Source organism: Aspergillus costaricaensis (assembly GCF_003184835.1).
Source record: "Aspergillus costaricaensis CBS 115574 unplaced genomic scaffold BO79scaffold_38, whole genome shotgun sequence".
Lineage (NCBI taxonomy): Eukaryota > Fungi > Ascomycota > Eurotiomycetes > Eurotiales > Aspergillaceae > Aspergillus > Aspergillus costaricensis.
The window spans coordinates 252,888-265,811 of NW_020291838.1; the positions used below are offsets into that span (position 1 = coordinate 252,888).

The 12,924-nt window shown below is 51.1% G+C and overlaps 5 protein-coding genes across 5 annotated transcripts; 3 read left to right on the forward strand and 2 right to left on the reverse strand.

Annotated features, from left to right (window-relative positions):
* Nucleotides 1–1,033: 1,033 nt before the first annotated feature.
* On the forward strand, nucleotides 1,034–3,085 carry BO79DRAFT_240362 (uncharacterized protein; the record flags this gene model as incomplete). Its single annotated transcript, XM_025685022.1, has 6 exons — nucleotides 1,034–1,046; nucleotides 1,104–1,547; nucleotides 1,601–1,908; nucleotides 1,975–2,108; nucleotides 2,164–2,800; nucleotides 2,853–3,085. 6 exons carry the CDS (start codon nucleotides 1,034–1,036, stop codon nucleotides 2,898–2,900), a joined length of 1,584 nt encoding a protein of 527 aa, XP_025535531.1. The 3' UTR covers nucleotides 2,901–3,085.
* Nucleotides 3,086–3,201: 116 nt separating this feature from the next.
* On the reverse strand, nucleotides 3,202–3,814 carry BO79DRAFT_221490 (trimeric LpxA-like protein; the record flags this gene model as incomplete). The annotated part of the gene is made up of 3 exons (XM_025683520.1): nucleotides 3,202–3,227; nucleotides 3,331–3,596; nucleotides 3,654–3,814. 3 exons carry the CDS (start codon nucleotides 3,812–3,814, stop codon nucleotides 3,202–3,204), a joined length of 453 nt encoding a protein of 150 aa, XP_025535532.1.
* A 1,979-nt stretch (nucleotides 3,815–5,793) lies between these two features.
* On the forward strand, nucleotides 5,794–8,742 carry BO79DRAFT_157731 (putative ARID/BRIGHT domain protein (SWI1); the record flags this gene model as incomplete). The annotated part of the gene is made up of 1 exon (XM_025678878.1): nucleotides 5,794–8,742. The coding sequence occupies one exon, from the start codon at nucleotides 5,794–5,796 to the stop codon at nucleotides 8,740–8,742; it is 2,949 nt and encodes a 982-aa protein (XP_025535533.1).
* Nucleotides 8,743–9,973: 1,231 nt separating this feature from the next.
* On the reverse strand, nucleotides 9,974–10,956 carry BO79DRAFT_52275 (mitochondrial 54S ribosomal protein mL49). Its single transcript, XM_025689372.1, has 3 exons — nucleotides 10,663–10,956; nucleotides 10,152–10,528; nucleotides 9,974–10,091 (listed from the first exon to the last, which is right to left on the reverse strand). The coding sequence occupies exons 1-3, from the start codon at nucleotides 10,820–10,822 to the stop codon at nucleotides 10,041–10,043; spliced, it is 588 nt and encodes a 195-aa protein (XP_025535534.1). The 5' UTR covers nucleotides 10,823–10,956; the 3' UTR covers nucleotides 9,974–10,040.
* A 329-nt stretch (nucleotides 10,957–11,285) lies between these two features.
* On the forward strand, nucleotides 11,286–12,775 carry BO79DRAFT_232220 (eukaryotic translation initiation factor 3 subunit E; the record flags this gene model as incomplete). Its single annotated transcript, XM_025684215.1, has 3 exons — nucleotides 11,286–12,430; nucleotides 12,493–12,687; nucleotides 12,757–12,775. The coding sequence occupies 3 exons, from the start codon at nucleotides 11,286–11,288 to the stop codon at nucleotides 12,773–12,775; spliced, it is 1,359 nt and encodes a 452-aa protein (XP_025535535.1).
* Nucleotides 12,776–12,924: the final 149 nt, after the last annotated feature.

Here is a 12,924-nt window from a genome sequence, read left to right on the forward strand (position 1 = left end):
GTTGGATCTATTGCGTCGATGCCAGACAGCCCGGCTCACGAAGCTCACGGGCAGTGGTCATGTGACTTGGTAGCTCGGCGGTCCAGCTGATATAATGGCGCAGGACAGAGCCTTTCGCTCAGTATGGACGATAGCTAACAATTTGGCACTCACGACTCGTTTTGGTGCGCTTATATGTGTATTCTATAAGTTTCTAGGCTTCAAATATATAAGTAAAAAGATTACTCCTTTTGTGAGTGTGCTGTTGTGGCTTCGCAAGTAATTCAGATATGTTAGCCGCCAAATTATATACTTCCGGCAGACATTGCTAACAAGAGATATTTCATAAAACCCAATAATATAAACACTAAGTTATTTCATTTCGCTACTCTTATTTCCAACCACGGGCCAACGTATTTCAAACCATATCTAACCTCAGGCTCCTACGTTAAGCCCATCAACCACTTAGCTATCAGACAGGCGACAAATGTTATCATCTATGTAATAGCACTGAACAACGCCAACTTAGCGAACGGCTAAATCCAAATGTTGCTAAGGAAAAACAAGTGACCTGCATAGTGTAACAACTATGAGGCAGCGTGCCTGTGCCATTTAGGATGAAATATTGCGAAGATTATATTGGGTCGACTCAAGCATCTGCGGAGGAAAGAAAAGTCCCCATTTAATCAACTATAGTACCCTTTGTGGTAGACCCGAAGATTCCAGACTCAGTTGGGCTGAGTGAATGCCTAAAGTGGGAATGGTGCATGGTCCAACACCGTCACATGACATGGTACCATTACATAATCTTAATTCTGAAGCCTAATCGGGAAAAATAACCAGCAGGCTGGGGATGAAGCCTCATTTTCTGGGGTCGGATAGTAACAGAACACGTTGTGTGCTCTGTTTAGCCGATAGCAGCAGCGGTCACCGGGATTTCCGCCGTGAGGGCTTTGGAGATAAGGTGCAGTCCCTGCATGTGATGCCATTGCCTTATTAGGACATCATCAATTATTCCTTCCATGCGAAAGTAAGCCCGCAGGTTGACGGCGGAATGCCACGAGCTGGTAGGACTGTAACGACCCATAATGTATGTGATAATCTGATACTTATCACTTGTACAGGTGCCGCTTGCTTGACCTGCCGGCAAAAGTGCCGCAAGTGTGACCGTGGCCGTCCGAGTTGCCAACGATGTGTCTCGAAAGGTTTAGTATGTGGAGGATACCCAGAACGGTTCAGATTCTGCGGAATTGCTAGTCGAGGTAAATGGAAGGGTGCTCGGATACCGACCAACAGTAGATTTCCTACCGGAGGTCGATCAGGAATAAGCGATGCTGCCTTGGATACCCCGGTGCCACCGACCCAGGAAGTTACGGAGACCCCTCCCCCCAACTTGGAAAGTGATCAAGCTTGTTCAGCCAATCTGAGTGGTAGCCCGAAGACCACGGCACAGGGAATACCTGTTCCTGAAAAGCCAGCTGAAGCTCACAGTCGGCCACTGCCAAAGCTTCCAGACGATGTAACTACGCTTCTCGATTCGCCCGACACAGCTAGGCTGTTAAGCCATTGTAGGCCTCACCCCTCGAACCATTGATAGCAAGACACTAAAGACACGCTGCAGATGATGATGTTATTTGCCCTCATCAGATCGCTGAGGTTGGGGATGACGCAGAGAACCCTTACCGAGCATATATTCTCCCGCTGGCGCGCAAGAAAATCGGGCTATTGTACGCTCTTCTTGGGCTTTCTGCTTCCCACCTCGGGCGGGTGATTGGAGATGAGTTCCTACACGAAGCCACGGCGGTTGAATATCGTATGAAAGCCATACGTGCCCTGAGCGAAGAAATCCGTAAGAGCCAAAGGACATCTTTGCTCGAAGACGAACAAGATACCGTCTTAGCGATAATACAGGTCCTGTTGCTTCATGATGTAGGCTTCGTGTGCCCTATCTATGCCACAATTAATTACTCGAGCATCTAAACTTACAGGAAATAGATTTCTGAATCAGGAATATCGAGTCATGGCATTCACATCACAGGTGCCATGTCCGTCTGTAAACAGCTGTTGATCTCCGAGGGGCTACATGGCCGACGTCAACGGGCCATGTTCTTTCTCGGTAACCTGGCTTGGTATGTTAACCCAGGCCTGATGTTTCCGATACAAGGCTCACTAGTGAAAACCTAGGCTTGACATAATTCGAGCATCTGCTGGCCCCGAGAGAATGTGCTTTTCTCAGGACATTCGTGAGCTAGTCGCTTGCGCCAGCGATAGAAAGTTCGAATTGGTAAATGGGTGCCCGAGAGAAGTCTTTCTGGTCATCGGCGCAGCACTGGAAAAGGCAAAGGAACATACACTAGGCTGGCTTACTTGGGATGAGTATCAGATCGCCCTGCTCCTAGCAAAGCACAAGCTCTATGCATGGGATCCAAAAGGAAGAGAGTACCCTAGTCATGACCCTCTCTGGCTGTTCATAGCAGAGGCTTTCCAGTTTGCATGTATCTTGCGTATTCTTCGGCTACTAGACCCGTTGAAGCCAGCTAGCAGCTCTGATATACAAGAGTGTGTTCGAAAGATTCTCGACGCGACGGCGATCATTACTCCGGAATGCTCGTTACTGGAAATTCTTGTCTTCCCACTCTTTATGGCAGGATCTGACTGTATCTCGCGTCATTCGCAGTATTATGTCCTTACGAGACTGCGCGAAGTTGAGCGAAGATCGGAGTTTCGCAATCCGGTCCCTGCTGATATATTAAGAAAGGTTTGGGATGCTCGTGCGGCTCAGGCCGAAGATGATTATACAAATATCTCATGGACGGCATTTGTAAGTGACACCTTAATATTTCGGAAATTTCAAAGCTTACCATTCAACCTAGACACACTCCCCCGGACTTGCACGACAGCATGACTACCTAATCATATGAAGTTATACGTACATCGGTTACCATCGATGATCATGCCGCTTATTTGCAGGATCTGCAAATCGCCGATGGGTTATCGATTGTCTATCTAGAAGTAGATCGCGAATAATGACATATTGTAAAGATTACTGCATCACTCGGGTTGACTTGCTTTGCGCTGATCGGGATCCATGCTCGTTTCGATGCGGCGAATGATGCGTGCTGGGTTTCCGGCAACAAAATGGAAGGGAGGAACGCTCTGCAATTAAATTTAACCGATTCTTTACGAGACATAATAGCCAGAATATAGCATGGCATACCCTTGTCACCACAGATCCAGCTCCCACCGTACTGCCTCGTCCGATAGTAACTCCGGCTAAGATGATTACACTGCCTCCTATCCAGACATCGTCTTCGATATGCACTTCCTTGCCGGCTTCTGGGCCCTCTATACCCCGTCGCACAGCTGGGTCCAAAGGATGGGTAGCCCCGTAGATACAAAGATTCGGACCGGTAAGCACCCTTTCACCAATGGTCACGGGACATGTATCCAGGACATGAAGGTTGTAGTTCAGAAAGGTTTTTTTGCCGACCTTGAAGTTCAAGCCGTGATCCACCGAGATGGGAGGGTCCACATAGGGATCTGTATCGTCAAAGAGCTTCTCATCCTCCCGAGGATCGGAATGGGCTGGAGGCAGAGGGCGCGTATCACCTAGGATGCTGTACATCAGGAGGTCAATTTGAAGAGCACTCCCAAAAGCCGGTAGAAGAACTCACTCCCGCCATAGTTCCACCCTGCGCCGCCGAGCGACCTGCCCAGCTTGATTGAACCTGTCGCATGCTTCTTTGCAGCGCTGCCGATTGGCCTGAAGGTCTGCATCCCAAGGAGCGTAGAGCTCGCCATTGAGCATCTTCTGCCATTCTTTCGATGTCGTCATTGTTCTAATGTAGAATGCTGGCAGGGACTCTGATATCAGAGGATGCAGAGGCTGGCGAGCGATTGTAGCTCCATTATATAGTATCAGTGAGCAGACTAAAACAGTTCATCGAGTTGTGGCCATTCATTATCCAATGCGAATCAGCTGGGCGGTTGGGAATACTTCCGAATTAGGCAGGTTAGGCCTCGGCCGGTGCGAATCACGAACGGCCAGCTTGTGGGTACGCCGAGCCTGAACTAAGTACTATGAGACTGAATTTTGCTCCAGAAGATTACGATTTAATATCGCTCTTTCACCATGCATAAGCTGCTGAGCTACAATTACGGTTTTGGATTGTGGGATCAATGCATACTATATTGTGTCACCGAAGTTGGATAGTAAGGAGACAGCATGCTATTCAAATTCCATGCCTACGGTATCCGAGACCAAATGAATACTGAGACAATGCAAGGCCCTTTCAATGTAGTACAATTGACAGATGATGCATGTATAGTTTCTGCATCACAGATAATGGTATGATAGTAATAGTATACGATCTAGAACCAGGGATCAGGCAGGATCTAAGGCTGCCACTGATGACGTAATACACGACTCTACATGGTGATTATTAACTTAACTAACTAATCTGCCACCAGGGTCCGCCTACTGAATTGGCTCACCCCTTTTACCCGCTGCCCGACTGCTACCGACCTGTGCTCCTGCTCCTGCTGCTTGCTGCTCGCTGCTGCTGCTGCTACGTACTACCGGTAAGATAAAACTTACTGGAAACCCTTACGCCAGGCACATCCGAACTTGCCTATCGTTTTTGTTCCCTTGTCCCGTCTGGCTGAAATCTGATTCTCGACTCGTGAGGCGCGCCTCTGATCACTCCACGCCCGTCCCCATTCCTGCCTTTCCCAACCCCGTGTGCCTCTCCACCTTTCCAGAAGGAGACGCCCCCTCCCTTCCCTTGGGAAGCAAAAAGGAATCTAGAAATTCAAAATTAATCGGCTCAAATAAAATACCAGATTTTCAGGTACTGCAGTGTACCAAATCTTTACGGAGCTTTAAGTCCAGGTACGCCTGTCATTCCTCACTATTGATCCCATCCCCCCCGCTTGTCTCCCAGTCATTGGATTTGCCTTCCACACGCCTCACACAACTGTGGCCACGCACTAAGTAAAGTGCTGGCCACCCTTTTACCCTCCCATTCCTCGGGAGTACCGCGCACGTTGCCCCAAAAGCCATCGCTGGTGGTCCCTTTCTTCCATGGGTTACAGGCCCTTCTATGGCTGATCCATCATTCTGCTTTTGATCATTTTAATTTCTGCAGCCTGTTGTTTGTCATTTTCACAAATCCACTTTGAAACCCCCCTCCCATACTTCCCAGGTCGCCTTGCGATTTGCTGATCGGTCTTCTGCCACTCAGTGCCGCTCGCAACGCCGCTGCGAATCCTCACTTGATTTTCTGCCCTTTTTGCGGTACCAGCGACCTTCCATGGTCCCGTGACCTGCTCGATCTCCTCGCAATCTCTCTCTCCGGCCTTCCAACCACTGCTATTCGGGACCGGCCTCCATCCGCTTGTGAGTCGGCATTTTTAGTTGTCCAGCCTTGTCGGTATGTACATCCTGCCTGTCCCTTACAATTTTCCTTTTTGAGAAAACATCAATCCACCCACCCCAGATTATCCCATTTACCCCCCGTCTTTCCCCCGTCTACACGTTGGGGTGGCTGTCCTCGGTGTGGTGTGTGGTCGCTGCTTCGTGTCGCAGAGCGACAGCGCGACACCCTTCACTGTCAGCTTCCTCACCTGACGCGTCTAGACCCTCTTCCACCTTACAAACCTGGGAGATTGTGTCATTTACCCCTAAAAAACAAGCTCGTGATGATTGTAACACTACTGTCCTTATCGGTCGCGTATCGATGATGACCTTGGTGCTCGTGTCATTTTTCTGACAGCTCTGGTTACCTTACAGATGGGTTGGTAAAACCACTCGACATGAATGCCTGGCTAGCCGACGCCTCGAATCTTCCGAACCATGACAATGGTGCTTTTCACCAAGCGACCATTGATCCTTCTGCGGCATTCCTCCATACCTCTCCTACTCCCGACCCTACCCAGTTCCAGCGCATGTTCAATGGCGTACCGCGAAATGCCTCCCCTGGCTTCCACAACCCGAACCAGGTGATTCCGTCAAAAAGGCCGCGACCGGAGGATGCCATGTCGATGTCGCCTCGACAGGCTCCCGGGGCTATCGCGGCATCCCGGTCTCAGACTCCTCACCAGGTGCCATTCCCAGGGTACCAAGGAGCTGCAAATGGCGCACCTCAATATCCTCCGCATCCCACTCCGTATCAGCACCTCCAGCAAGGAGCTTCTCCGAACGTCACCCAATCTCCGATCATGCAGGAATTCGACCAACACGGTGTACAACGAATGGGAACAGCTTCGCCCAGCCCGTTCTCCCCAGCCGGCCCTCAAGTAGGCTCCCACATGTCTCCGTCACAGTCCGATCATCCGAGTAGGGTGAACACGCCGCAAAACAGCTCATTTATGCCCAATCAACCGTACCCTCAGGCCATGGCGCCCCAGTTCCCGCCCGCGCCTGCAATGACTACTGCCGCTGTGCAGGCGCCGATGCAAGCACATTACGGCGGTATGCCTCAGGGGTATCAGCAGGCCATAGCTGCCCAGCAGCAACAGCAGCGAATGCATGCCATGCAGATGCAAAACCAGGGTCGTCCAATGGCGATGAATCCCGCCATGGCCGGGCGACCCGTGGCAGCTGGGATGAACGCGATGGCCAATCCTCAACAAATGGCCGCCATCAGGCAGATGCAACAGACTATGGCAAAACCGCCTAATCCGGAAGGGTTCATGAGGTCACTGCAGAAGTTCATGATGTCGCGCAACCTTCCCCTCGACCCTAGTCCCGTTGTTTGCGGTCGCCCGATTAACCTGGTCCAGCTTTATGCTACGGTCATGAAGCTCGGAGGATCAAAGAAGATAACGGCTGCGAATATGTGGCATGTCATTGCACAGCAACTGCAGTTCCCGCCGATGCAGCTGCCGATGGCCATGCAGGAGCTTAGGGAGCATTATCAGCGGAACCTAGCTGCGTACGAGCAGGCCTTCCTCAGCACCCAGCAGAAGCAATTTGCGGAGCAGATGCAGCAAACCGCGGTGCCACGCCAGCCCAGTGATCCATCTGCTATGCAGTTCCAGTCTCCAGCCATTAAACCGGGCCAGGGGTATGACAATGCACAGCAGATGGGACACCCATCGCCAAGTCCCGCGTCTGTATCGAGTAGCGTACAACATAACGCTTCGAATGGTTTCGCGACGCCTACACCTGTTAAAACTCAGGGCAAACCGCAGAACCAGCACCGTCTCAGTATTTCCCGCCAGTCACAACCTCCAGCAACGCCAAATGATCCCACTGGCCAATTACCGAGTCAATCGCCTGCGCAGCCGGGTAAAGCCCCAGGCCCAGTCCCTGTGAAGCCCTCAGAACAGCTGGACCAGTCGGATCAGCCATTGAAGCATCAAATTGAGGATCCGTACAAACCCATGGTCTTGCCAGAAAGCAGTTTCCATGGACCCATAGCCATCGATGAAATGTATCAGATCGGGGAGGATATTTCTCGACTGAAGCCTAATGTCCCCAGTTTTGCTGAGTTGGGTGTAATTGATATCCACGCTCTCACAATGAGCATCAAATCCGGGATCCATGCTGAAATGCGCATGGCTTTGGATACGCTTACATCCATATCTTCAGAGCCGGCGATCCAAATATCGTTAGATAACTGCGACGATCTGGTGGAGAGCTTGATAGAATGCGCCGAGGACCAGGCAGAGTTTCTCGCGGAACATGCTGCCGAAGTGTCTGATATGATGCTTCTATCTTCTTATGAAGAAGTGACTCGTGGATGTCAATCGGAGTGGACGTCTTTGGCGGATGTACCAGAATTCGGCAGCCTCGACTACGAACTAGACCGTGCCGTCGACCGACTCATCTGCATTACAACCATACTACGCAATTTTTCGTTTATCGAGTCGAACTTTGGAATGTTGTCTACTCCTCCAGTTGTTCAATTCATGTCGACTATCATTCGTTACCTCGGCACTCGCAATATGCTACTGAGAACACATCAAAACACATTGGATTTCATGAAGGACACAGTCACTTACCTCAGCAACGTGGCTCACACCATTCAGTTACCGAGTAAGGAAGAAGCACTTTGTCTTCTGCATTTCCTTCTTGCTTTTGCACCATTCCCAGGTCCTATGAGCTCGGAGGGCATAATGTTCAATTCATACAACCCCTCTATTCATAAGTACACACCGGCAGCGGTTGATAGCTTGGCCAAGCTTTTGGCACGGGATGAGCCCAACCGGACATTCTTCAGAGCAATCTTTTCTGGCGATGGTGCCTCGATCCAGCAAGAGTTGCTGACCCGTGCCTTTGGTCTTGCCATTTGCCCGGTCCCTGATCAACCGCGGAAACCCTTGGCTATAGCGGATGCTCGGAAGGTTTTCCTCATGCAAGGCCTATTGGCAGCGGACATCCTTTCAGGCTTTGCGGATGGACCTATTGCCAAGTCATGGCTGGAGTCGACCGACGGGTTTGCGATCCATCTACTGCGGCTCTCATGCCTCCTGAGCACAGAACGAGTTCCTCCACCGAGCACCAACTCCCGCCAATCCCATGCCGCAAGGGGTCAAGCCGAAGCCGAGGCTGCTGCTTACAGCTCCATAATCAATCGGGGTTTGGCAATTCTGCGTCGACTAGCTGAGAAGTCAAAGCTTGCTGATTCCAACGCCACGTTACGGTTCCCGTCGGGAATCATCCCAAGGAAAGAAAGCTTGCTTGGCGCACTGTTGATGCCTAACATAGATCCTGGTGTTGTACGGCAATTGATAACTTATGCACGACTAGCGGAATGAATGCGGTAACTTCTGGAACGGTTAGGGGGTTTTTTTTTCTGGGATCATTTCTAGCGCGCTGGTTAACCCGAAGGTTTCATGTTTGGGCCACGCTTAGAACATGCCTTGTTGATGTTTGCTTCTGTCATGTCTTCTACTTCCAACCTTGAGTAAACAACTATCTACATCTCCGTTTTCTCCCTTGTTTTTTTTTTTTTTTTTTTTCTTTCCTACTCTTTTACTCGATCTCGTGTGTTAGGCGCCGGTGGGAAGAACCTTTTTTTCTTTTATCGAGAGAGGCGTGACAATGTGTATCTCTGTGCTTTACCGCTGTACAATGTTCAATACCCTCGGGCGACAAAAAAAATCATGCATGATGTCTAAATGGGTAACTCTACTGTATTAACTGAACTGGACCGATTCCGGTTGATAGTACGCTCTTGGTCTGAGCGTTGCCTTTCCAAATTAGGAACAGTTCGTAGGCTACTAGGCTGGCTAGTTGGCGGTAAGTCCTGGCATGTTGTTGCGTAGTACCCTTGTATCGGCATCTCTTGTAATCGTATGACGTGTAGTATGATTGTAGTATGACATGTAGTGTGATCAAGAGATCAGCTGCTAGTGAGGATACCGCTAGTTCTCTCAAGGATTCAGAGGGTGGAGGGGGTAAAATAGCGGAAGACGTTATATCCACTGATACTAAGCTACTACTACGAGCCAGTAGATGAAAGGGAAGAGGAGATGAGACCACTTTCGGATGAATAGATAGTAATCATGTACCGAACCCGCAGCAGTTCGCCGTAGACTTGAGAGATATGGAAAAAGCGAAAATAGAAAAGGTAGAGATCACGCCAGTATACATACATACATACAGCAGCCAGAAAAACAGAAGCCCCGCAAAAATAAGGGAGTTATGACAGGAACACCAGCACTAGTAGGAGAGAGAAAAGTAATACAAAGTGAGGAATAAAGTAAGTAGAGGGAAATTTGGAAAAAAGGAAAATGGAGTCATGGGGGGACATTATAACCAAAGTATATCGATCATCCCTGACCATTGCAGATATGCACTGCTTATTTTCTTTTCATCCCGTCGTTCTGGTTCGGCCCTTTTTTAGTCTTCTTCTTGTTACCAAGTCTGCAGTGTGTGGTTTCGTCCTGTCCCTGAACCCCCATCGCTCCCTGTGCTAGGCGTGACAATAGACAAGTGTGTGTATGTGGCAGTGTCGTTGGGTTCAATGAGTTGGTGCCGACGTAGGTTTGATAGTAGAAGAGGAGCGAAAGGGATCCAGGGATGACTCCGGTTTATTCTCTTGTCGTTTTGCTTAGAAGTTGCGTTCCTGGAGGAACTTCAGGATCTCAGGTTTGCGCCAGCCCTAAGTGAAGCAGCGAGATTAGCTCGGTCGTGGTCAACTGGAGGATCGTATAGGACATACCTTGACAATGATGTGACCGTTAAGACGGTTAATGGTCACATCCGGGCTCTTGGGAGCGCGGGGGTCACCCGACTCCAGTCCCAGGTACTGCGCCAGATCGTTCCTCAGGGCATCCAGATCGCCTTCAGTCTTCTGGAGCTTGGTTTGTTGCTTGGTACCGCCGGCCTTAGTGACGAGATATACGGGGAGTTGATTGGAGGCTGTGCGACGGATGAAATAAGGGAGGTTTGTGAGTTGCAGGTTGGGCGGCGGTTGCGATACCGGGGTTTCCTTGAGTGTCTGAGATTGCCGCTTGAGTTGAACGAGGAAAGTCCGACATTGCTGGGCGGCAACCTGGGGCTGAGAGATAATTTGGGAGGAGTGACGAGAAGTGAGTTCTAAGAGCAAGTCAGGAAAAGCTCAACGGATCCTTTTTGATACCCTTCGGGCATTTGCTGCCCAGGAACAGCCACGCTTACTATCCCGATGGGATAGGCCGTGGGTGGAACGGACGGAAAGGGTCGCGACATACGAGAGGGGGTCAATCTAGCTGAAGAACATAGCGAGGAGAAGGAGCTACGCGTCCCTGACGAGACTCTAGACTGTGAAGCTTTGTGCAGATAGAAGGGAACAGCGGTTGACTGCTTGCGAGAAGCCGAGCAGACCGGCAGAGACTGCATGAAGGATGCCATCGGGGTTGGTAAGGGGGAGGTCAAGGGGGAGGCAACGGAAACAGCCTGAACGATTCCTAGGAGCCGGGGAATCGAGGAACAACCCAGAAGGGAGTTTAAAAGAGGGAGAGGGGAGGAGACAGACAAGACGAGGGCCGGAGAGCGCGAGAGAACGAACATACGACATGCAGAAATGAAGCGATGATTTCTTGCTTCGGCGCGGAGACCTTCCGCTAGGCCCAGAAGGGAATAGCGCGCCCAGCAGCCCTTCGCCCACATTTTCGCCAGCGCAAAAGCCGCCGCACACTGACTTTGAAGTCTGCCGCTGCTCATTGTGAGAGGCTCTCCGTTCGTGAATCGCTTCCTCTCTTCTGTTTTTGTCCTTTTTCTCCCTCCCCTCTTTTTCCCCCCTCCCCCCCTCCTCCTCCACCACCCCCCCCAATTGATTCCGATCCCCGCTGCTACTGCTGCTATATCTCCCACCATGGCAGCCAACGTTCCTCCTTCCGCTGAGACCCTTCTCAGCGGTGCTGCCGCCCACCCGCCCAAGACCGCTGAAGAGATCGCCAACCAGTATGACCTGCTGCCCAAGTTGATCCCCTATCTCGACCGCCATCTGGTCTTCCCTCTCCTTGAGTTCAGCTCCGGCTCCCAGGAAGATGACAAGGAGATGATCCGCGCCAAGTACGAGCTGTTGAAGCACACCAACATGACCGACTATGTTGCCAACCTGTGGAAGGAAATTAACGACTCCGACACCATCCCCGACGAGTTCGTCAAGAAGAGAGAGGAGGTTCTCGCCAAGTTGCAACACTACCAGGAGCAGAGCGCCAAGATCACCGAGCTGCTGCAGGATGAGGATGTCGTCGGCAATCTGCGCAGTGACAAGGTCGCCAACTTGAAGTTCCTCGAGGAGGAGCACGGTGTTACCGCCGATATGGTCAACAGCCTTTTCGACTATGGTCGCTTCCAGTACAGCTGCGGTAGCTACGGCAATGCCGCTGAGTTGCTGTACCAGTTCCGTGTTCTTTCCACCGACAACGACAAGGTTGCCTCCGCCACATGGGGTAAGCTCGCCTCGGAGATTCTGACCACCAGCTGGGATGGTGCTATGGAGGAGGTCCAGAAGGTCAAGGACTCTATCGAGACCCGTCTCTTCAACAACCCTCTGGGTCAGCTCCAGAACCGCTCCTGGTTGATCCACTGGTCTCTCTTCCCCTTCTTCAACTACGACCCTGCTCGCGATGTCCTGACCGACCTTTTCTTCTCCCCCGCCTACATCAACACCATTCAGACCAGCTGCCCCTGGATCCTGCGCTACCTCGCCGCCGCCGTCATCACCAACCGCAACCGTGCCCACAAGAACAGCAACGTCTACCAGAAGCAGCTGAAGGACCTGATCCGCGTTGTTCGCCAGGAGGGCTACGAATACAACGACCCCATCACCGACTTCGTCAAGGCGTTGTACGTTGACTTCGACTTCGAGGAGGCCCAGAAGAAGCTGGGTGAGGCTGAGGATGTGTTGCGGAGCGACTTCTTCCTCGTCTCGGCTGCCGATGCCTTCGTTGAGGCTGCCCGTCACCTGATCTCCGAGAGCTACTGCAAGATCCACCAGCGGATCGACATCAAGTATGTTACCCAACGCGAAGGACATACATTCAGAGCGTAACCGTGCTAACCGATATCTCCAGGGACCTGTCTACCCGTCTGGGTCTGAACCAGGATGAGGGTGAGAAGTGGATCGTCAACCTGATCCGCGACACTCGTGTCGACGCCAAGATCGACTACAAGGAGGGCACTGTGATCATGAACCACCCCCCGCAGTCGGTGTACCAGCAGGTCATTGAGAAGACCAAGGGTGCTTTCTTCCGCACGCAAGTTCTGAGGTTCGTCCAATACCCTGTCAAATCGACCCATCTCTATTGCTTGTCACTAACGCCAGGATAATCATATAGTGCTGCCGTTGCGAAATAAATGACACCCCCCACTTCTTGAAATTATACCGAAACAAGAAACTTTCGTCCTTTTACCGTTCTCTTCATGGTTCTGTTCATGTTAGTAGTATCTTCCGCCGCAGTGCGGACTTCCTGAAATGATGGGACCAAGCAGAGTGGCATCAGGCT

Bases quoted from the DNA above. Each gene is read 5' to 3' on its own strand.
- BO79DRAFT_52275 (XM_025689372.1), bottom strand. From the start codon at position 10,822: ATGGCATCCTTCATGCAGTCTCTGCCGGTCTGCTCGGCTTCTCGCAAG. The intron at 10,529-10,662 runs GTATGTCGCGAC...ACTTGCTCTTAG, and splicing joins AGCTAGATTGACCCCCTCTC to AACTCACTTCTCGTCACTCC. The intron at 10,092-10,151 runs GTATGTCCTATA...TGCTTCACTTAG, and splicing joins ACGGTCACATCATTGTCAAG to GGCTGGCGCAAACCTGAGAT.